This window comes from Oculina patagonica, chromosome 14 (assembly GCF_052425735.1).
Source record: "Oculina patagonica isolate OP01 chromosome 14, crgOcupat, whole genome shotgun sequence".
Classification (NCBI taxonomy): Eukaryota; Metazoa; Cnidaria; class Anthozoa; order Scleractinia; family Oculinidae; genus Oculina; species Oculina patagonica.
The window spans coordinates 9686689-9712065 of NC_135771.1; the positions used below are offsets into that span (position 1 = coordinate 9686689).

Genomic DNA, 25377 nt, shown 5'->3' on the forward strand with positions numbered 1-25377 from the left:
GGTTTAAGGGTTAAAGGGATTATTTATTTAACTGTTTACCGACCAGAGGTATACCTCACTAACCACATTTATTTTTATTTGTCTTTGTCCTGATGTTTAGGATTTGTTTACCTTCGATGAATGAAGAAAAACCAGCGGGTTTAAAGAAATTTAAGTCAGTAAAATGTAATCCTCACAACAACTGCTACAACAGATCTTTATGCATGTTTATTAAATTATCGGTTACAAATATGCATACTACAATAAAAAAGACTTCGCTTCCAAATGAATTAAGATACAAAATTGGTTACACAAATTGAAAAGACTGAATCTTATCTCGAAAATTTAAAGCTCACAAAACAGTCTTGGTGGCCATTCAGTAATAGCAGGTTCTGCGATGTCCGTCAAAGGAACAAATCTGGCATTGGTATTTCACTCCATTGAAATCTGAGGGGCACCCGGTGTTACAGCACTCGCTAGAACTGCTGCATTCCGCTCCCTTCTCTTTGCAACCCCGGCGGGACAACACCCACTTTCGGAACACGTCTGGTTCATAATAGCGATCGTCATCACGAGCCGACACCAGTGCAATCACACAAATGGTCAGCAGACACACCAAGAGCAAGGAGTACTTCATGTCTGTTAGACAAAAAAATTGACGTAAATTATTAATAATAAGGCCAGTTAATAAAAAACAATTTACCAACAGTTAGGATTATAATCGTACAAATCGAAGTGTCCACGTTGATATGTGCGATGTCGTGTGCTGGACTAGTGCGGTAAGTCCACGTGTGTACGCGCATTAAATCGAGGTCGATAACATGAAAACGAGGCATTTTGCTAACTCCAAAATTTCCCCTGGTATATGCTGGACACCAAGTATGTGCACAGGAAACCAAACGAAATAAGGAAAGCGTTCTCCTTCGTCGAACGTGATCAGTGTAACAGATAAATCAAATTAAACAACGCTTCACTTTGTCTATCAGTTTAATAATTATATTTGCAGCCGACAATCGGCGGGAATTTAGAAAAAAATCTTTTACGACTTCCCTTTTATTTTAACTCACCTGTGTTGCAGGACGTTTTCCGGTTTCTTCTGCAAAGGAAAGATTTGACACCACTAAGGCGAGGCGAGAATTTTGATGCTGGGTTTTACTGCTCAAATGACTCTCAAACTTTGTAGCGTCCTTACTTATACAACAAACCATAAAGCCAGGCAACGCATTGTGATTGGTTGTAATGGAAGCCTATTGAAATCGGCATTACTCAATACCGGCGGCGGCATCCTTTCAGGGATTAATAAAACCGCGTCGAAAGATCTTTATAAAACTCGATGGTAGTTTCTTAACTCGATAATCAACCTAAAGACAACAAAAATGTATTGAACCTGCGAATGTCGCGAGCACCAATCACTGCGATTACCTGGCCAGGAACTCCGTAGCTAGCGGGACGTGATTAGTTTACGATTACATCTTCAAAACACTTATAGACCGACGCGAAAATGAGGATTAACTGAATTAGGTACGGTCGTAAATAAACTAATTAAAGTACTAGTGTTTTTACGACCCGCCTTGTCTGATCTTTGTGTCGCACCATGTAAAGGAATCGAAGAGAGTCTTGTATTGGACATTACGGATTTCCCACCGTTTTTCGGGATTCCAACGACTGGATTCCTGATTCCATGTCTGTGGATTGGGGATTCTAAACTTTGCGAAATTCGGGATTCCAAAACTTTTTCGCTCTTTTCTTTTTATTGTTTATAAGTACTTCACGGGAGATGTGTTGGCCTAATAGAGATGTTTCGCATAAGCCCACTCCATACGCTAATGATCCGTTATTAGTGGATTTAGCAGAAATACCCAGGAGACAACCCTTTGCTTTGTTTTAAAGGACGGGAATAGAACTTTGTTGGGCAGATTGTTTAATTGTCGTTAAAAAAACAACCTTGCAGTTGAAAACTTATGGTGCCATCCTAGATGGTTTCGGCCAGCCAACTATCGCACAGAGGCACGCTGTACAAAAGTAACGTTGAGTGAACGTAAAAAAGCGTAAGATGCTTTGAACGTATTTTTCATTTAAAGTTAACCGTTATTCCAGTGGGAATATGACATAGAATCGGAAATAAAGATGATTTTATGTGAGGTAACATGAAACAATCACGGTTCGCAAGATTTTTTTATCAAAGACTGCGAGTCATGGCCCTGCCGTTAGTAGTTGTTGTTGTTGTTGCTTTTCTTTTTTGCCCGTGGCATTTCTGCGCAAAATAGAACGCTTTGATTGTAATTGACAAGAAAATGATTGTCTTGAACAAAAAACAAAGGCTTGTGTATGTTCCTTTGCAATCAAAACTGGTCTCCTGTGTAATTCTACTAAATCCACTAATAGTAGATGATTAGCATATGGAGTGGTCTTATGTGAAACATCTCTAATAATCTTGTCATGAATGAATTCTTTGAACGCATTTTGAAATGAATGTATGACCAATACAGAGAATTTGTACCTTGCCTTTTGTTTAATAAGTTTGCTAGAACAATGAATAAAGAAGCACCGTATTTTCAGGGATTAATAAAACTGCGTTGAAAGATCTTTATAAAACTCAATGGTAGTTTATAGTTAGTTTCTTGACTCAACAATCAACTTAAAGGACAGGAAAAATGTATTGAACCTGCGAATGTTCCGAGCACCAATCACTGCGATTACCTGGCCAGGAACTCCGTAGCCAGTTTACGATGACATCTTCAAATCACTTAAAGACCGACGCGAAAATGAGGATTAACTGAATAAGGTACGCCGTCGTAAATAAACTAATTGAAGTGTTTTTACGACCCGCCTTGTCTGATCTTTGTGTCGCACCATGTAAAGGAATCCAAGAGAGTCTTGTATTGGATAATACAGATTCCCCACCGTGGTTTCCGGATTTCAACGACTGGATTCCGGATTCCATGCCTGTGGATTGGGGATTCTAAACTTTGCGAAATTCGGGATTCCAAAACTTTTTCGCTCTTTTCTTTTTATTGTTTATTAGTATTTCATGAGAGACGTGGAGGCCTAATAATCTTGTCATGAATGAATTCTTTGAACGAATTTTGAAAAGAACTGATGTATGACCAATACAGAGAATTAATGACTTGCCTTTTGTTTAATAAGTTTGCTAGAACAATGAATAAATCTTCTTGATTGTTCTTTCATTCACCCTAACGACAACCAATATCAGCGTTAGGGTCGAGCAATATGTCTGCCCTGTGTGAACTTTGTGTGTCTTTTTCGCTTTAGTAGAAGAAAGAAGGAACAAAACATTATGCAGCCAATAAACACATCAAGCTTATTAGAGATGTTTCGCTTTCGCATAAAGCCACTCCATATGGTAATGATCTACTATTAGTGCGTGGGTTTAGTAGAAATACAAAGGAGACCAGTTTTGATCACAGACCGAACATGCAACAGCCTTTGTTCTTGCTCAAGACGATCATTTTCTTGTCGATCAAAATAAAAGCGTTCTATTTGCGTATGAATGAATGATATAGGTTCTTACTGACAGCGCATTTACAAAGCTCAATGCACTTCACAATTAGAATTATGGAATGAGACCGGACATCAGTATATCAGGCGCCTTTGGCAGCCGCTACCCGTCCATGCGTATATGATCTCACCCCACCAGGTCCACCCAAACTATAGATACATGTGGATAGGCCAGCCCACAACACCGGGAACTCCGTGCCCGACTCTTTACGATTTGTGTGTGGGTTCTTTAACGGCCCCTGCTGATCATAACACTGGAGATGCAGGAGACGGGGCCTACGGTTTCAGTATCGCCTTATCCGAGAAGACTAGAACGTATAGCAATTTGCAGATGTCACTTCAAAGGTAGCACGTTCTTCTCAGTTATTTTAAGACCCTGAGTGTTGGTCCGGTCTGGCCGGGAGTCGAACCCGAGACCTCCTGCACGACAGTCCGGCGCTCTACCAACTGAGATAACCGGTCGGCGTTGTTTATATTTTAGTCTCACTCAGTAAAAAGCAATGATTAAGCTGTAGAATCCAAGCTTCGTTGTTCCTCAAAGAGAGCGCTGTCTGATAGTAGCTAGGAGTAACGAGAATAAAATATTTTACTGTCATTGATCAATGAATTCTAAAAGCAGTGTACCCTGTGGCTAGAAGAATGCAAATCGCGCAATTCCAGAGAAGCTTATTTGCAGTATGGGAATTGCAGATACTGTGCTTGGGTTTCCAGTGATGCTCGAAGCGAGTTTTAAAACTTTAACTTTTGAAACTGCTCTCACGAGCTGCAAATACCCGTATATAAACTAGTTGTACCTATCGGTAAGTGCCAACGAGCGAAATACTCATGTTTGTTCATAAGAACAGATATTAAATGGTTTTTGATAGAACTATATTTGAAATGACCAAAATATGCCGTAAATTGTATTTTAGGTAATATGCGAAAAAAGTGCTATTTCTCTGGTGTTCATAAATGACACAGGCTTGATAGCCTGCGTAGCAGGCGCCGTAGTTTCCAGCGCGCGTATTCTCGCGATCGCGCACTCTTTTAAACACACTAAAAAACGTACACAGATGTCTGCTACGCAGGCTACGGGTTTGACAGATTGATAACTCTTGACAAATCTTTAAATTCTTTTCAACGTTAAAATGTCACAAAATGTAGGCAATAGTTAACTATTAAATGAGGTTTAATCACTGTTTGTTAAATACAACACGCGATGGTTAAAATGTTTCCGTCCACAATAGGGATAGTTGCATTTCAAGAACTTCTTATAAATCAAATCTCAAAATCAAAACTGCTAAGATGCTTTTTTAAAAATAATTTTCAGTAATCAGAGACAGTAATGCACGGGTCAGATTTCAGTCTCGCATGCGAAGTGTCATGTTCAGTTACGCAAAACTTGAAAAATTTGAACAGAAAACAAAACTTGAACGGTCAAGGATTATTTGGAGACAAAATTTGTATTCAAGTTAACATTATATTTGCCGTTAGAAGCAAAAATTTTTTGACTATCTTGTGTGTATGACATGCAGTAATTTTAGTGAGCGTCGCTTTGTATTGATGTTATTCCTACGCGGAGCGAAAATGCGTGCCAAATAAAATATAAACGGTATTTGATTTGGAATAAATCATCGGTCAAACAATTACTATAAACACAATCAACACTAAAAGGAAGCATTCACCCGACTTCAGCATTCTCATAAGTCAAGAATACTCTATTTGAAGTCAACAGTCCGCTTTTGATTTTCATGTCTCTCTTCGATCGTAAATCAAAGGACTCCAAAGTCGAAAGATTATTTCATCGCTTTGAAGACCTTGATGTTCATTTTTTCGGCGGTCGAATATTCTGTAGGGTATTCTCTTTCGATTTATAATTCCCTAAAGGTGTATTTATCGGTAAAGGGATGAATGACCACATTGAAAATTTTAACAGCGAGCCGCGTGGACGCCATTTTGGTCATCTGCTCTCTAGCAAGGAGTGAGAGACTGGGAACCAGTTGGGAAGAACAATACAACCCAAATATGGGGTTTACTTACACCCAAATATGGTAAAAAAAAGTCCCTTACGCAGAACTTAAGATTTTCTCTGCCTATACACTCATACGCACACGGCTCTATGATTCTGCCGCCTCGACAGCCTCGCCTCTTGGCTCGGCTGTCTCGTTGGCAACAATAGCCTCCATTTGGCGCGAATATATGCACTGATATTTGTCCGCAGACATTTAATGGCTGCGGTCACATCTACGACGTAACTAAAGTTTAACTATAGTTAGTCTCAAGTTACGTGACGTCATACCTAACTATAGTTAGTGCTTTCGGTCGTCTTTGCGGTCACACCAATGCAGTTAACTATAATTAGTTCTGATAAGTTGTGAATAATTTGGTTTTTTTAATTAGTTCATGACAGCCCTTGTTGTTTATTTGTGTCCAGTTGTTCCTCTATTTTTTCTATTTTTGGACGGCATTTCGGCGTTGAAGAAAATAAAATGAAGTAAGGATGCTAGAAACAGAAGAATTCAAGCTTTATTTTTGCTAACATTGGTGATATGTAATTTCGTGGCATGTTGTTTTTCTTGTTTTCCTTCCCTTGTCGCTTTGTTTTGCATGTTTATGTTCATCTCGCACGTGCGAAAAGAATTGTCGCATTCTGATTGGTTTTTCGTTTGTAAACGTAAGACTAACCCATGAACCTTGCTTGGGTATAACTATAGTTAGTGTGTATTGTTTTGGATCAGCGAGGCGTAAATTTTCTAACTATAGTTAGAGCGAACAGAGAAGCGGTCACATTAGCGAAATAGCTAACTATAGTTAACGCCGTCCTAACTATAGTTAGCAGTCTAGATGTGACCGCAGCCATTATCTGTTCCGAGAAGCAAACAGTATTCCGAGAGCGAAACTCGAGGTAAATTGTGATCTTTGAGGAACAGATAATGTCCGCGGACAAATGTCAGTGCATATTTTTGAAGTCAAATGGAGGCTATTGTGTTTCTTATCCGTCAAATATTTTTACACGAGGCCGCTAATTTTCGGGAGATCTTTTTCAAAAGAAAAAGGGCCCCACTGAAAACCCACTGAAAACCACCTTTTTGTGACGTGGGCTCCCTGCTAAAATATCTTCATTATTATTATTATTATTATTATTATTATTATTATTATTATTATTATTATTATTATTATTATTATTATTATTATTATTATTATTAACATCGAAGTAATTTTGTTGTGTTTAGCTTTTTCAAAATGTTCAGTTCTATCCAATTTAGAAATTTGTTCGAGATGAAAACTAAAGGTGCAAATGTAAAACGCAAAGTTCGAAAACTGGAGAATATTACTTGGGGAATATCACCTGTGGGTGATATTCCCACAGGTGAAATTCTTTGACACCCCTCTGTAACAGACCCAGTGGAATCTGAAAAAAGTCACTGGGTTGGCGAATTTCCCACTGGATCGCTTTATTTGGGCTCGTTTCTAAAGTAGGTTTATTCGACATAAGTCACAACGCACAGTCACTAGGCTTTTATAGATTGTGCTCCTAAAAGTGGCATATTATGCTACTAGCAGTGCTCAAAATTTTGCCAAATTATGCAAAAATTATGCCAGAATTCCCAAATTATGCTTCTGATTTCCGAAATTATGCTCACAAAATGACGTAGATTCTATACATAGAGGTGCGCAATAACGACACCAAATTATGATGTTTTTTAAATAAACTGTTGTTGTAAATTTATTTGTGTTTATGGCAGTTTATCACGGCCGTCAGCTGTCCAAATTAGCTGCTCGCATCTCTAAACCGTTTGTAAAATGCCTCCAACGACTTAACAATCACAATTGTATAGCTAAAACACGCATTGCAAGAACAAACTACCTAAATTTCATTTATTTCTGTAGAAAGTACACCATATTTACTACATTTTATGAATTTATGCTCCAAAAAGTGCTAAAAATTGCTAATTATGCCGTGGCAGTGCTCGTTTCACAAATTATGCTTTTTAGCTCCAATTATGCCAAAAATTATGCTAGCACAATCTATAAAAGCCTAACAGTCACTGGGGAAGCACAAAAATAGGCGGGTTAAATCAAAATATTCGCTGGGTACCGGGGAGACTAAATTTTCACTGGGTAGGGGAAAATAATCCACTGGGTCGGGTTCCAGTGGGTCTGTTACAGAGGGGTGTTCTTTGGGTGTTTTTAATAAAAACAATTATTCCACTCGTGCTAGTTGGATATGATATAGGTATAGCTAACTCGGCGCTCCGTAGCTATCTACCATCTCATATCCAAGGCGCGCTCATGGACTAAAGGGACGCCGTCACCAGTTTCACTTCATCAACTTAAGATCTTAAAGACATAAGGAAACTACGTATAGTGATCCAATTTTGTTAAAAATCACTATGCAAGTGTACTGAAGCGATAACCAAGTGATATTATTGTGATGCTATCAGGAACTTTAGATCTCAACTTGAAAAAGTCAGGCTGATTTTTTCAATTGCAAGTTTTGTCCTTGTGGACTGGAAAATCACCTGAAAATTATTATGTCTCCCGTCTTTCTTCAACAACAATTTACTTTATATCTCCATCTTGATGTACTAAGTGCATTTTTTGTACGAGAAGACCTATTCACCAATTTTAGTACTTTTTACCAAAAAGCATTAAAATCTCCGTGACAGTGTCCCTTTAATTAATATTCCCCAGGTAACATAATTATTCATTCAAAACGCACCTTTATGCAGTTAATAAATTTAAATTTCTCCTTTGCTTATAAATAAGTTTCACGTTGGTTTTAAAAGGCAGATTTTAAACACTGCTAATGGAAATATTTATAGTTATGGCCTAGTGGCTCATTTATCCGCATTATGACTTGTTATATATAATTAAGAACACTTCTTTGAGAAAGTGAATCAAACTTGGAAATGAAAAATTGGAACACCCCTTAACCGTAACCGATAATTTAATAAACATAACCGATAATTTAATAAACATGCATAACAATCTGTCAAGACGATCATTTTCTTGTCGATCAAAATGAAAACATTCTATTTTCCGTTAAAATGTGACAATTTATCGGCCTAAAAAAATAAACCAAAAACGGCTTTGCGTTCCTCGGGAACTTCGGGGATTTAACCTCTATAAATTAAAGTCAATTAATTTCTTGGGCCTTCTATCGAAGTATCCAACTACGTTGGGAAATGATCGCTATTCACCCCTCAGAACGAAAAAGAAAAAGAAAGACAAAGAGAGAATCACCCGGCTGATAATCACATGTATTGTCAACGTCAAAACCAAAACAGAGACCTATTAATTCCAAGTACAACTATGAATTAGAGCACCCAGACAAAACCAAAATTGATTTTACCAACCATTTTATCTGCGTTCAGAAAATCAACAAGATTTCAACTAGGAACGGTCTCTTGCGCTCGGGAACGAACACATACTCATGGGATTTTTGAACACGGCACATTTACACCCAAAACACTTTTCAGCTAATGAAAGAGATTATTTGGACGGAAAAGCAATTAGTTTTGAACTTCGTCCAAATTCCAATCCTTTGTTTGCCATCAATACACGCCCACCTCCATCAAAATAAGCAATGACGTTTCTGTACAGAAAACAAATCAAATGATAATGGCACACATGAAGAAATTGATTGCGATATCTTTCCTTTTTTCTCAAAAGCACACTACTTATTCCATACAATCCCGAGTGGATCAGCAATAACCACCGTAAATCTACTAATGAAACACAGCAACCCACTTCAAAATCACGGCCACATATTTATAACAAACAAGGATAATATTCGTACACTGTTACTGACACTTTCAGTCAAGTTGAGATAAACTTGAAAAATGTCGGACTGACGTTTTTCAAGTTAACCCAAACGCAATCCGTTTTAATCTTCTCGTATAGCGTTCAGTTACGTTTTTAATTTCCCATACATTTGTCAATAATTTCTCCCACGAACCGCGTCAATCATGCGGAAATATGGAAATATCCGCTGGTTACGGAGTTTCTGGCCAGGTAATCGCAATGCATGATTGCTGCTCGGAACATTCGCAGGTTCAATACATCTTTGTCGTCCTTTAGGTTGATTAATTGAGTTAAGAAACTAACTGTAAACTACCATTATTGAGTTTTATAAAGATCTTTCAACGCGGTTTTTTAATCCCTGAAAATACAGTGCTTCTTTATTCATTGTTCTAGCAAACTTATAAAACAAAAGGCAAGTCATTAATTTTCTGTATTGATCATACATTTATTTCAAAGTGCTTTCAAAGAATTCATTCATGACAAGATTATTAGGCCAAAACGTCTCCCATGAAGTACTAATAAACACTTAAAAAAAAAGCTAAAAAGGTTTGGAATCGGGAATTTCGCAAAATTTAGAATCCCGAATCCTCAGGACATGGAATCCAGAATCCAGTCGTTGAAATCCGGAAGCCACGGAGGGGAATCTGTATTATCCAATAGAATAGAATAGAAACTTTATTGACGTGAACAATACAAGACTCTCTTGGAGTCCTTTACATGAGACGCCCCATGTAAAGGAATCCAAGAGTCTTGTATTCGATAATAAGGACTCTCCACCGTGGTTTCCGGATTTCATCGACTGGATTTCGGATTCCATGTCTGTGAATTCGGGTTTCCGCTAAACTTTGTGAAGTTCCGGATTCCAAACCTTTTACGTTCTTTTTGTTATTGTTTATTGTAGTAATTTTAGGGAGACGTGTTGGCCTTGTCATGAATTCGAATGAATTCTTTGAACGCACTTTGAAATGAATGTATGGTCATGACTAATACAAAGAATTTATGCCTTGCCTTTTATTTGCTAGAACAATGAATAAAGAAAGGGTTTAAGGGTTAAAGGGATTATTTATTTAACTGTTTACCGACCAGAGTTATACCTCACTAACCACATTTATTTTTATTTGTCTTTGTCCTGATGTTTAGAATTTGTTTACCTTCCATGAATGAAGAAAAACCAGCGGGTTTAAAGAAATTAAAGTCAGTAAAATGTAATCCTCACAACAACTGCTACAACAGATCTTTATGCATGTTTATTAAATTATCGGTTACAAATATGCATACTACAATAAAAAAGACTTCGCTTCCAAATGAATTAAGATACAAAATTGGTTACACAAATTGAAAAGACTGAATCTTATCTCGAAAATTTAAAGCTCACAAAACAGTCTTGGTGGCCATTCAGTAATAGCAGGTTCTGCGATGTCCGTCAAAGGAACAAATCTGGCATTGGTATTTCACTCCATTGAAATCTGAGGGGCACCCGGTGTTACAGCACTCGCTAGAACTGCTGCATTCCTCTCCCTTCTCTTTGCAACCGCGGCGGGACAACACCCACTTTCGAAACACGTCGGGTTCATAATACTGATCGTCATCACGAGCCGACACCAGCGCAATCACACAAATGGTCAGCAGACACACCAAGAGCAAGGAGTACTTCATGTCTGTTAGACAAAAAAATTGACGTAAATTATTAATAATAAGGCCAGTTAATAAAAAACAATTTACCAACAGTAAAGATTATAATCGTACAAATCGAAGTGTCCACGTTGATATGTGCGATGTCGTGTGCTGGACTAGTGCGGTAAGTCCACGTGTGTACGCGCATTAAATCGAGGTCGATAACATGAAAACGAGGCATTTTGCTAACTCCAAAATTTCCCCTGGTATATGCTGGACACCAAGTATGTGCACAGGAAACCAAACGAAATAAGGAAAGCGTTCTCCTTCGTCGAACGTGATCAGTGTAACAGATAAATCAAATTAAACAACGCTTCACTTTGTCTATCAGTTTAACAATTATATTTGCAGCCGACAATCGGCGGGAATTTAGAAAAAAATCTTTTACGACTTCCCTTTTATTTTAACTCACCTGTGTTGCAGGACGTTTTCCGGTTTCTTCTGCAAAGGAAAGATTTGACACCACTAAGGCGAGTCGAGAATTTTGATGCTGGGTTTTACTGCTCAAATGACTCTCAAACTTTGTAGCGTCCTTACTTATACAACAAACCATAAAGCCAGGCAACGCATTGTGATTGGTTGTAATGGAAGCCTATTGAAATCGGCATTACTCAATACCGGCGGCGGCATCCTTTCAGGGATTAATAAAACAGCGTCGAAAGATCTTTATAAAACTCGATGGTAGTTTCTTAACTCGATAATCAACCTAAAGACAACAAAAATGTATTGAACCTGCGAATGTCGCGAGCACCAATCACTGCGATTGCCTGGCCAGGAACTCCGTAGCTAGCGGGACGTGATTAGTTTACGATTACATCTTCAAAACACTTATAGACCGACGCGAAAATGAGGATTAACTGAATTAGGTACGGTCGTAAATAAACTAATTAAAGTACTAGTGTTTTTACGACCCGCCTTGTCTGATCTTTGTGTCGCACCATGTAAAGGAATCGAAGAGAGTCTTGTATTGGACATTACGGATTTCCCACCGTTTTTCCGGATTTCAACGACTGGATTTCGGATTCCATGTCTGTGGATTGGGGATTCTAAACTTTGCGAAATTCGGGATTCCAAAACTTTTTCGCTCTTTTCTTTTTATTGTTTATTAGTACTTCACGGGAGATGTGTTGGCCTAATAGTCTTGTCATGAATGAATTCTTTGAACGAATTTTGAAATGAACTGATGTATGACCAATACAGAGAATTAATGACTTGCCTTTTGTTTAATAAGTTTGCAAGAACAATGAATAAAGAAGCACTGTATTTTCAGGGATTAATTAAACCAAGTTGAAAAATCTTTATAAAACTCAATGGTAGTTTATAGTTAGTTTCTTGACTCAACAATCAAGTTAAAGGACAGGAAAAATGTATTGAACCTGCGGATGCTCCGAGCACCAATCACTGTAATTACCTGGTCAGGAACTGCGTAGCCAGCGGAACGTGACCAGTTTACGATGACATCTTCAAAACACTTATAGACCGACGCGAAAATGAGGATTAACTGAATTAGGTACGGTCGTAAACAAACTAATTGAAGTGTTTTTACGACCCGCCTTTTCTGATCTTTGTGTCGCACAATGTAAAGGAATCCAAGAGAGTCTTGTATTGGCGGATAATACAGATCAGATTCCCCACCGTGGTTTCCGGATTTCAACGACTGGATTCCGGATTCCATGTCTGTGGATTGGGGATTCTAAACTTTGCGAAATTCGGGATTCCAAAACTTTTTCGCTCTTTTCTTTTTATTGTTTATTAGTATTTCATGGGAGACGTGGAGGCCTTATAATCTTGTCATGAATGAATTCTTTGAACGAATTTTGAAATGAACTGATGTATGACCAATACAGAGAATTAATGACTTGCCTTTTGTTTAATAAGCTTGCTAGAACAATGAATAAATCTTCTTGATTGTTCTTTCGACATTCACCCTAACGACAACCAATATTAGCGTTAGGGTCGAGCAATAGGAGGAGGCAGCGTGGCCGAGTGGTTAGAGCGTCGGACTTGTAATCCGAAGGTCGCGGGTTCAAGTCCCGTTCTGACCACTAGCTGGGTTGTTCTCGGTAGTCCCGAGTTCAACTCCTCGGCTGCGTTTGTAAATAGCCAACTGGTCTGCCTCCTGCCAGTTGGGGTTTTTAACCATGTTATGTTCATTTACAATATTTGTTTCACATTGGCCCTTAAAAACCCCATTGGGGGAGTGGTCATTTAAGTATATTATATTATTATTATGTCTGCCCTTTGTGAACTTCGTGTGTCTTTTTCGCTTTAGTAAAAGAAAGAAGGAACAAAACATAATGCAGCCAATAAACACATCAAGCATATGGTAATGATCTACTATTAGTGGGTTTAGTAGAAATACAAAGGAGACCAGTTTTGATCACAGACCGAACATGCAACAGCCTTTGTTCTTGCTCAAGACGATCATTTTCTTGTCGATCAAAATGAAAGCGTTCTATTTGCGTATGATATAGGTTCTTACTGACAGCGCATTTACAAAGCTCAATGCACTTCACAATTAGAATTATGGAATGAGACCGGACATCAGTATATCAGGCGCCTTTGGCAGCCGCTACCCGTCCATGCGTATATGATCTCGTCCCACCAGGTCCACCCAAAGCCGGGGGGGGGGGGGGGGGGCTACTCAAAAAAGGTTTTATACGGGGAGGCTCCGCCCCAAGTTCTAACCCCTTACCCTTTTATATACCATTTTTGACAGAAATTGTACCCCTTTCGTATACCTTTCACTGAAAAAGGTGCCCCTTTCATATACCTAAAAGACATGGCGTGGACTTAAAATAGGACGTTTTCTTGTCATTTTTATGTAGCGCTTAATAAATTTAATTAATACAGCCATAAATAACCTCTGTTCGAAATATTTTAATTAAAGGCCCTTTTAAATAGCCAAATGGCAGATTTACATACCTTTTCATATACTTAAACTCGTGAAATCCCTACCCTTTTATATACCTGAAGCATGAAAAAGGTACCCCTTTCGGGCGGAGCCTCCCCGTATAGGCCATTATAGGGAGTACCCCCCGGGCACCCAAACTATAGATACATGTGGATAGGCCAGACCACAACACCGGGGACTCCGTGCCCGACTCTTTACGATTTGTGTGTAAGTTCTTTAACGGCCCCTGCTGATCATAACACTGGAGATGCAGGAGACAGGGCCTATGGTTTCAGTATCGCCCTTATCCGAGAAGACTAGAACGTATAGCAATTTGCAAATGTCACTACAAAGGCAGCACGTTCTTCTCAGTTATTTTAAGACCCTGAGTGTTGGTCCGGTCTAGATCTGGCCGGGAGTCGAACCCGAGACCTCCTGCACGACAGTCCGGCGCTCTACCAACTGAGATAACCGCTCGGCGTTGTTTATATTTTAGTCTCACTCAGTAAAAAGCAATGATTAAGCTGTAGAATCCAATCTTCGTCGTTCCTCAAAGAGAGCGCTGTCTGATAGTAGCTAGGAGTAACGAGAATAACATATTTTACTGTCATTGATCAATAAATTCTAAAAGCAGCGTACCCTGTGGCTAGAAGAATGCAAATCGCGCAATTCCAGAGAAGCTTATTTGCAGTATAGGAATTGCAGATACTGTGCTTGGGTTTCCAGTGATGCTCGAAGCGAGTCTTAAAACTTTAACTCTTGAAACTGCTCTCACGAGCTGCAAATACCCGTATATAAACAAAAGCCTCCATTTGGCGCGAATATATGCACTGATATTTGTCCGCAGACATTTAATGGCTGCGGTCACATCTACGACTGGTGACGGTGTCCCTTTAGTCCATGAGTCCAAGTCTCAAGTTACGTGACGTCATACCTAACTATAGTTAGTGCTTTCGGTCGTCTTTGCGGTCACACCAATGCAGTTAACTATAATTAGTTCTGATAAGTTGTGAATAATTTGGTATTTAAATTAGTTCATGACAGCCCTTGTTGTTTATTTGTGTCCAGTTGTTCCTCTATTTTTTCTATTTTTGGACGGCATTTCGGCGTTGAAGAAAATAAAATGAAGTAAGGATGCTAGAAACAGAAGAATTCAAGCTTTATTTTTGCTAACATTGGTGATATGTAATTTCGTGGCATGTTGTTTTTCTTGTTTTCCTTCCCTTGTCGCTTTGTTTTGCATGTTTATGTTCATCTCGCACGTGCGAAAAGAATTGTCGCATTCTGATTGGTTTTTCGTTTGTAAACTTAAGACTAACCCATGAACCTTGCTTGGGTATAACTATAGTTAGTGTGTATTGTTTTGGATCAGCGAGGCGTAAATTTTCTAACTATAGTAAGAGCGAACAGAGAAGCGGTCACATTAGCGAAATAGCTAACTATAGTTAAGGTCGCGGGGGATGCCAACAGCATGAATAAATTCATGAAGGGAAATTTTGCTTGACCTGCATCTTTTAAAACGCTTATTTCTCGGCTGTTATGGGTGCGATTAAGCTCAAAATTTACAGAGACATAACGAAATGATGAAAGATTGTGAATGTCATCTTTTATTTGGTAGATTGCATTTTACGGCGATGTTATAGCCTCGTTAGTGCCAAATTGGGAAAAACATGATTTTGTGGCAGAGTTTGCGGAACGAGTAGAAGACAGCACACTGCGATTTTGTCAAAAACTAATCAGTCAATACCTCTAGAGTGTCATAACAGAAGCAGATTTTTTAATTTAAAGTTTGCCAGCAAGTTATGGCGGTTTAAGTGTGCAAATTTGAATTTAATGTCTTCTACCTCTTTCTAAAAGCGCTCTTTTAAAATTCCGCTTCTGTTATGACACACTACAGTATTCATAGTTTACCTATCTGCAGTGGCAAGTCATGAAGTTCTGTATCCGCGCTGTATTCTCTGCCACAAAATTGTCGGAAAAGTCCAAACTTTGAGATTTCCGAAGGTGTCCCGACCTAAATACGATCATTTTGCCAAGGAGAGATGTAATTATGGTAATTATATTCCACGCTTTTATGGTGAGAACAATGCGTTTTCAAAAAGGACACGATTGTTTATGCCGAGTCAAATTTAAATAAAAATAAGCTCAAAGACTTCCTACAATCTATATGAACGTATATCGCTAAGTGTTGTTTTAAATTGGTTAAAATATCAAAGAAACAGGGATTTTTTACAAATCACGCGCACGCGCCCATATTTTTCTCCAGTCATAAATATCTCGTAAAGTTGTCGATGTGAGTCGTTGTACTTCGTGCATACGCTTTAAATAAATGCATAATGATGAGCCTAAGGTGTCCCCCGCGACCTTAACGCCGTCCTAACTGTCTAGATGTGACCGCAGCCATTATCTGTTCCGAGAAGCTAACAGTATTCAGAGAGCGAAACTCGAGGTAAATTGCGATCTTTGAGGAACAGATAATGTCCAAGGACAAATATCAGTGCATATTTTTGAAGTCAAATGGAGGCTATTGTGTTTATTATCCTTCAAATATTTTTACACGAGGCCGCTAATTTTCGGGAGGTCTTTTTCAAAAGATTTTTAACATCGAAGTAATTTTGTTGTGTTTAGCTTTTTTAAAATGTTCAGTTTTATCCAATTTAGAAATTTGTTCGAGATGAAAACTAAAGGTGCAAATGTAAAACGCAAAGTTCGAAAACTGGAGAATATTACTTGGGGAATATCACATGTGGGTGATATTCCCACAGGTGAAATTCTTTGACACCCCTCTGTAACAGACCCAGTGGAATCTGAAAAAAGTCACTGGGTTGGCGAATTTCCCACTGGATCGCTTTATTTGGGCTCGTTTCTAAAGTAGGTTTATTCGACATAAGTCACAACGCACAGTCACTGGGGAAGCACAAAAATAGGCGGGTTAAATCAAAATATTCGCTGGGTACCGGGGAGACTAAATTTTCACTGGGTAGGGGAAAATAATCCACTGGGTCGGGTTCCAGTGGGTCTGTTACAGAGGGGTGTTCTTTGGGTGTTTTTAATAAAAACAATTATTCCACTCGTGCTAGTTGGATATGATATAGGTATAGCTAACTCGGCGCTCCGTAGCTATCTACCATCTCATATCCAAGGCGCGCTCATGGACTAAAGGGACGCCGTCACCAGTTCCACTTCATCAACTTAAGATCTTAAAGACATAAGGAATCTACGAATAGTGATCCAATTTTGTTAAAAATCACCATGCAAGTGTACTGAAGCGATAAACAAATGATATTATTGTGATGCTATCAGGAACTTTAGATCTCAACTTGAAAAAGTCAGGCTGATTTTGTCAATTGCAAGTTTTGTCCTTGTGGACTGGAAAATCACCTCAAAATTATTATGTCTCCCGTCTTTCTTCAACAAAAATTTACTTTATATCTCCATCTTGATGTACAAGGTGCATTTTTTGTACGAGAAGACCTATTCACCAATTTTAGAACTTTTTACCAAAAAGCATTAAAATCCCCCTGACAGTGTCCCTTTAATTAATATTCCCCAGGTAAAATAATTATTCATTCAAAACGCACCTTTATGCAGTTAATAAATTTAAATTTCTCCTTTGCTTATAAATAAGTTTCAAGTTGGTTTTAAAAGGCAGATTTTAAACACTGCTAATGGAAATATTTATAGTTATGACCTAGTAGCTCATTTATCCGCATTATGACCTGTTATATATAAGGGGTGGTGAATGGTCCTTCAAAAACTGTGTCTCGCAAAATTTTAGCCACATTTAAGGGGTCTCGTGGTCTCGAATTATTCTTTGACGCCTTCTCGCAGTCTCGATTTCTTTTGCAAGGCCAAAGAGGTCTCGGGCTCGCAGAAAAGATATCAGTCTCGCCGTCTCGCAAAGTCTCGCATTTACCATTCGACAACCCTTATATAATTAACAACTTACAACTTAATAAATTTAAATTTCTCCTTTGCTTATAAATAAGTTTCACGTTTGTTTAAAAAGGCAGATTTTAAACACTGCTAATGGATATATTTTTAGTTATGACCTAGTAGCTCATTTATCCGCATTATGACCTGTTATGTATAATTAACAACTTACAACCGTTGGGACACGTTTCCATAAAGTGAAATCTTAATAATGGTCATGCACAAAACAAATATTCAATTTCCACACAATTTTAGATACAGTGCAGTCAAAATCAACCAGCCAAACGTAATAACAACTTGCACTGTATACTTTATTTGCAGGCCTTGTATAAAAATACTACGTAAGATAGACAGGCTATAGATGAGTGTGACTAGAGTGATAGCACACCAACATCTTGAGAAAATAATGAATTGTTTTGATGATGATAAAAAAAAGCTGTCACTTTCGTTATCTTTATGATATGACGGTTCAGAGTTAATTACGCATTTCTTTCACCTTCACCTTCAAAGTCGCAGTGCAAGTAGAAAGTCACGTATCGCAAGAAAAGCAATCTTTTACAGTTTGAGAAAAAAATAAATTCATTAGTTTATCATGTAGTTTGATGATTTAAAAACATGTTTTGAAACAGTTAAATAATTTATCAACTCTATAACAACAACTTAACTAATGCGAAACTGAAAAGGTAAAAGCTTTTACTTAATGTAAACATAACACTAACTGAATTAAAATGCTCTACAACAACCTGTTAATATTTTGTGGCAAGCCTTACATGCAATTAACCGACCAGCTATACGTTAGACAGCCCACTACTTTTTCTGACAAAAATAAATAAATAATAATTCAAATAAAAACATCATAGTTTGGTCTTGTTGAAATGCTGTTATTTTTAAACGGGCAGTATCAAGGGAATTCTTATACGTTTTGGTTTAACTATGATAGAATTGGAAAGGTGCACTCAGTGATCAACAAAAAGATCTTTGAACAACAAAGAGAGGCATAATCCATTCTCAAAGGTTTGAATAAATGGCATTAATGGCTTATAAGCGATTTTATTTTAAATAGGCAATGTCGAATTTGAAGACGTTTTAGAACACTACTGCCATATTTGCCGTAGCCAAACCACCTTTGAACAATTTTCATGATTATTACAGTACATTTTAGCAATGTCAGGCCATAATTACTAGCTTCTTATTAATACAACCAGCTTCATTGCATTTTCAAGTAGCACTAAATTAAGGTGACACTGCAATTGCTGCATTAGTGTAAGGGTCAATTTCTTCCGGTCAAAGCAAATTCACTAAAGTTTGCTGACCAATTCTTGGTCAGCTCTCGATCTTCACTCCGGCGATCGTCACTTCGAGTGAACGCCAAAAACAAACGGTAACAAGATGAGGAACGTATTACAAAAATGTCATTACATGCGCAGTAGCACGACCGAGGGTCGTGCGACTCCAAACCGGTGGGAAAACAAAACAAGGAACCCAGCAACACTAAGGGACATTGACGTACGTCACCATAATGACGCATTTATCTATATTGTGACATGTAGCAAGGCTTAACCAATTAGGATGCTCCAACCTGTTATAAAAAAACTAAATTATTTACATTTATCGCAAAAGCTCTTGTGGTCAGTTTAGCGGCTCTTTTTTTCCAAAAGGACGTTTTCTTGTGTGAGATTCCTCCACAGGCAGAGAAATATTTCTATTCATTGGTAAGAGATGTTTTACTTTATAGCTAACTTTGTAGTATGTGATACTAAAAATTGTTTTGCATTGATAAATAGCCTTAAGATATCAAACAATGAATTGCTGCAGGGAAATAGTTCGACGCAATGGTCTATTTAGCTACTTAGCGATGAGATGGTTTTCAATAGTATGCTAAATAAATGTTGAATACCGACCTATTTAATTTTGTCCAAAACTCACAAAATAAACAAATAATTGCCTCAGGAAATTAAACGAAATGGGACTAAAACAGAACCTTATCGTCCTGTTAAAACAAACTTACTAAAAAAATTTTAAGGAAACGAGAAACACGACGGAAGTCGATTAATGGTGAGTTCATTTTGAATTAAACTATCAGTTTTATTTTTTTTTTTATCGGAAGTCGGGAGGGCATTGCAGTCAGTGGAGGCACATCAAATATAAATATATATACTAATGAGGATACTTTTCCAGTTTCAAAGGGATTATTTATTAATTTTACCATTTCTGCAAAAACAAAATACAATTAGGAGTTTTAATTTAAATTGAGTATTCATATTCGGTTAGAATTTTTTTGTGGTATTAATTTTTCAATGGCCAACACTTCAAAAAACAAATTTATTTTAGAAATTCTTCAAAACATGCTTGAAACATTAAGTTAGTAAACCCTATGGCGTGTTTATACGTTACACGTTAGCTAAAAACAAGGCGAAACAATTTGCAATAATGGTTAAAAATGTATCAACGGAGTCTATCAATTGAATGAGTGAATGTTCCAAATGCTGAGAGATTACTTAATTGCTGTAAAGTCTCTCTTGAAATTAAAAGGCACTTGTTGCGATTGCCTTGTTGCTTTGCGATATTTCTAGATTTTTTAACAAACAACCTACATTGGGATACCCTCTGATATGGTAATTACTCAAGCGATAATTTTCTTTAAAAAAAAATACAAATAAAAAACAAATTACAGATTAAGACCTTTACTTTTTACAACAAAAATTTAAATTTAGCTAATTGTTGAAACCAACTTTTTTTTTGTTAACGGTTGTGATTTTTTGTCTACGGGTTCAAAATATCTTTCTGTAAAACTTTAATTTTGGCTGTAGGAAATCGTGAGTTGAATTTGAAATATGCATAATCGTAAATGGAAAAAACATAAAGATTTAATTGCTGACGTCAATAACGACGCAGGAAGAAAAATATTTTTTTTATCGAGTGTTGTAAAACCAAATTTTTCTCATTTATTTTAAGCTAAAATACCTTAATTCCTAAATCATGCGAAATTTTGCTCGATTCGGGTTGCTTTTGCTCCACAAATTGCAATTACGTGAAAAAAGCGCATTAGGAAGAAATTTGATCTGTCCTCTTAACCATTAATATGCTGAAATTATTCCCAAAAACGCGTTTTTTTTTTTTTTACCGTTAATCGATTTTCTTGGCTCTACGGTCCAAATTTTCTCTAAATTTGCTACAAATGCACTTTCTGACAATGCAGGAAGATTTTGATGTAATTACCATGTAAAAATGTACAATATTTTACTTTGGCGCGTGCGCATAAGCCAAAATTTGGACTTGTTTTTTTGCTGAACCGTTCCGATTTTTTTCCTTGCTCCTTTCCTTTTCGTTTTTCTCTGCTTTCTTATTCTCTCTATCTTTTACTCTGTGCACCCTTTCTACTGGCCTAAAAAGTTTTGACCTGAATCAATGGAAAACCCTGGAAAGGAGATAATGATCAAGTACGGGTATTTTGGCCTGTTTTAGCACCAATTTTACACCAAAAACTGATCACGTTTTATTCGATTAGTTCTGTCGGAATGCAGTCAATATTGAAGATGGACAGTCCTATGGAAAGATCTATCCAAGCTCTATAAGATACAAATCACAAAAATCTGCTGACGTGTAAATTGGTGACGTCATAAGTGGCAGAATGGCTATTCCTCCAAATCCCGGAAAAATCCGGGCTTAGCATGTTAAGGGTTAAAACTCGCTTTTGAGTGAGTAGTAATAACCATTATACTTCAAATATTTTTATTCCAGTCATTCTGCTGTTCTACAACGGAACGAAATGGCCATAAAACACTCCTTTTACACGCCAGTTTTGCTTATCCTTTGTCAAATGATGTATGAGGCAGCAGCTACTCAGCGGTGCAGCGTTACCGAAACTTCCATATATGGTATGATGCTACGGCGACACATCTTTAAGACGATCGCAGGCGCATCACGAGGTGATGTGTGCTTGCTGGAGTGTTATCGTGACATCAGGTGCCAAAGCTACAATTACGTCATTTCCAAACGCATGTGTGAGTTGAACGACCGTACCAAAGAAGCCAGACCTGAAGATTTCATTCCTGCCTCTCACAGATATTACTTTAGACGGGACAAGGATAGAGGTAGGTTAATTAGATATATAAAAATTATTTATGCGTTAATTTCGTATACCGGATAACCAAGGGCGCTCTCCAGGCGACCAAAAATCCCGGTTTGAAATACCGGGTATTCCATGTGGCGAATGGAACAGTATTTTCCGGTTGTTTGCACCAACAAAGCAAAACAAATGGCGGACTCGTTGCCTCTTTTATTTGCCATGCAGTTGTTCGACGACTCTGAAGCTAAAACGAACGATATTTTAAGGAAGGACGATGATATTTTTTCAGTGTAGCCTGCGAAGAAATTTAAATAGAGTTGGCGACTACTTTGCTTACGATACCAGCATATTTTCCTGACGAGTCCAAGAGTACAGTCACTTTCGAAGGACGAGAGAAACATGCGCCTGTTTACTCGCCAGGCCATGCTAACAGGAAGGATACCACTTCGTATCGGATCTTGACGAGCAATCAATCATGCTCGAGTAAGAGCTGTAAGCTTTCGGTGACAAACAAACACGCCGAGCACTGTGTTGAGAAGCCATCTTGATGTGCGGGCACGTTTAATTCCGGCTCGGAGAAGCTGGGCCCAAGCAGGAATAGTCGAATGGAACGGTATTTTCCGGTTGTTCCGATTTTCCGGAATTTTAAGACAACCTCGCGAGGTTGTGATATATTAGTTATATAAAACACAAGCCCAGTAAACTAACTGTACACAGCTAGATTAAAATTAGGTGGCATGTTCCTTTAATTTTCAGTCATTCTTGGTTCCATTCCTGAGCTGCCCGCTGAATCATGTAAAGAAATCAAAGCAAGTGAAGGAGAAGAAGCGGCTAGCGGCAAATACTGGTTTGATTCTATTATACCAGGGAGAACTGTACTTGCTCATTGTGACATGAACAAAAGAGGTAACTAAATTAATCATGGATGTTATTTTTATACTTAGCGTGAAATGAATAATAAAATAAAGGGCTCTACATGGACCGATCGACATTAAAACAATCTAATCATTTCCTCATAAAAGCTCCGGAAATGTTGCCAGTTATTAATAAAGCTGCAACACTGGATAATGTATTTCCAGAATTTTGATTGGCTAAGTGGCCGTCGGATATTTAACAATTATTCCACGAGCGCGCGTTGGATATGAGATGGTTGATAGCCAACGAGGCGCGCAGCCATTATTAACTTATAGCTGTTCATTATTTGTTCTTCCACAGCTGAGAATTGTGGTGAGCTGTACAAATTTGGTGAACGAGTCAACGGTGTTTACACAATCGACCCAGATAGTAAAGGTGCCTTTGATGTGTTCTGTGACCAAACAACATCCGGAGGGGGATGGACTGTGTTGCAGAGGAGACTCGACGGCTCGGTTGATTTCTTCCGAGACTGGGCTGATTACAAAAGTGGCTTCGGTAATCTGACGGGCGAATTTTGGCTCGGGCTGGGAAAGATAAACAACCTGACCAGAAGTGGCAAACACAAGCTTCGTGTTGAACTGGAAGACACCGAAGGAAACGCTGCTTATGCCGAGTACGATGTGTTTGTGGTTGCGAATGAGGAGACTAACTATCGGCTGAGTGTAGGAAATTACTCAGGTGTGCATTTTTTTGTTACCTTATTACATGAAATTTTCGCGACACGTTAATTTCGCGATTTTGAGGTGCGCATATTTCGCGACACCTAAATTACGCGATTTGGCGAAAAGTTTGTATTTTGAATCACTTTAATTTCGCGTTTTTGAGTAAGACACAGTTTACAATTCCTTGGCAATATTACTTTACATTCCATTGAATTTAAACGACTTCAAGGACGGGAACAACAGAGTAGTTCTCACAATGTCTACAAGTAGGTTATACTTGTACGTACATAAGTTATTGTTCTTGAGTCAATTAACGACAACATCAAGAGAGGATGACAACATCCATTAAGATTAATAATTCCTTCCTTCAGTGGTACTAAACTTATTCTATCTTGATTATTGACATAATGTGAGTCACTTAATTTTCGCGTCATGTTATGTTCGCGACACCTATTGTTCGCGTCACTTTAATTTCGCGATTTTTTTGGAATCGCGAAATTCGCGAAATTAACGTGTCGCGAAAATTTCATGTAATAAGGTACTACCTTTATGACTACTGAGTAGGATCCCAATTTCTCGAGCCTTGAAGGGGAACTAAACTTGGTTCGAGACATCGGGAATTCGAGAAATCGGGGAAAAAGTTCAGTGTTCGAAATGGAGAAGGAAACAAATTTTTGGTTCGAATTATCGGGATGTTCGAGAAATCGGGATTTCACTGTTTTTAGAGTTTCAGCGATGTTTTTCAGTTGCTTTGAAAAAGAATATTAACAATAATTCTACGAAATCGAGCGGAACATTTCTTAATATATAATCGACAAGAAAATAGGCCATACACGGCCCAGGTTTTTTTTTTTTGTACCGGGAAATTACTCAGGTAATCATAATGCATTGATTAAAATAATATATATGAGACCAAACAAGAGAACAATTTGCGCGTGTCTCAAGCTGAAATTTACACCCCTAAGCGACCCGACGAGCATCCCCACCCATTTGATGGCACTGTAGTGTCTCTGGAACCTGAACCTGGACCGTTCATCCCGCCAGAGTAGTCCAGCGCACTAACCATAGCTTTTTGTTCTACTGTACATGTACTTCAGGAAACGCAGGCGATTCGCTGACTAACCATGATGGCTACCCATTCACAACAAAAGACCAGGACAACGACCAATCTTTCAATCACAACTGTGCTGTCATTCAAAAAGGAGCTTGGTGGTACAAAAAATGTCACACAGCCAACCTGAATGGTTTCTATCATCTGGGGAATTACTCAGGCGGTTGGGCGGATGGTGTTGTCTGGAAAACGTGGAAAGGAATTTGGTATTCTGCAAAAACAACTGAGATGAAGATCAGACCGTTGGATTTTTAGGAGTCTGCGCTTTTGGCTGTTCGTTTCTCTTTTAACAATATTAGACTACAAGCTTTAATTTTCATGAGCGATAATCAACTCGACTGCGCCGCTTTGATTATTCGCTCATAGAAAACGCCGACTCGTAATCTAATTGTTAGATCACAGGCAGACCGAGCGATGCCTTTGTTTATAATTTGCAATGGTCTTTCTAGGTTTGATTCAAACGATCGAAAAAAATACTCCATAAATCGCTTAATTTGAGATCTTTTGTTCCTAAATTACCATAAACTGTAAGCCAGCTAAATAAAGATCACTGACCTAATGTTGATTGTGTGTTATTGTAAGATTTGGTGGGGTTTTGGGACGATTTATTTCATTAGTAGGGAGCGTTAGCGGCAAGTGAGAAATTAATCGTCCCAAAACCCCACCAAATCTCACAATAATACACTATCAACATTAGGTTAGTGATCTTTATTTATCTGGCTTACGGTTAATTATAATTTATGAAAAAAAGATCTCAAATTCAGTGATTTTTGGATGTTTATTTTCGATCGTTTGTCGAATCAAACCGAGAACGACCGTTGCTAATTATAAACAA

The 25377-nt window shown here is 38.1% G+C and overlaps 1 protein-coding gene, 1 long non-coding RNA gene and 1 other non-coding gene across 3 annotated transcripts; 2 read left to right on the forward strand and 1 right to left on the reverse strand.

The window, feature by feature from the left end:
* Window positions 1-223: 223 nt before the first annotated feature.
* Window positions 224-1129, reverse strand: LOC144637670 (uncharacterized). The gene is made up of 2 exons (XR_013567754.1): window positions 1047-1129; window positions 224-618 (listed from the first exon to the last, which is right to left on the reverse strand). It is a non-coding gene; the product is annotated as an uncharacterized LOC144637670 (long non-coding RNA).
* Window positions 1130-12931: 11802 nt separating this feature from the next.
* On the forward strand, window positions 12932-13004 carry Trnat-ugu (transfer RNA threonine (anticodon UGU)). Its single transcript has one exon. It is a non-coding gene; the product is annotated as a tRNA-Thr (tRNA).
* A 6420-nt stretch (window positions 13005-19424) lies between these two features.
* Window positions 19425-24843, forward strand: LOC144638553 (microfibril-associated glycoprotein 4-like). Its single transcript, XM_078497748.1, has 5 exons — window positions 19425-19497; window positions 21527-21879; window positions 22611-22760; window positions 23070-23447; window positions 24529-24843. The coding sequence occupies exons 2-5, from the start codon at window positions 21555-21557 to the stop codon at window positions 24795-24797; spliced, it is 1122 nt and encodes a 373-aa protein (XP_078353874.1). The 5' UTR covers window positions 19425-19497; window positions 21527-21554; the 3' UTR covers window positions 24798-24843.
* Window positions 24844-25377: the final 534 nt, after the last annotated feature.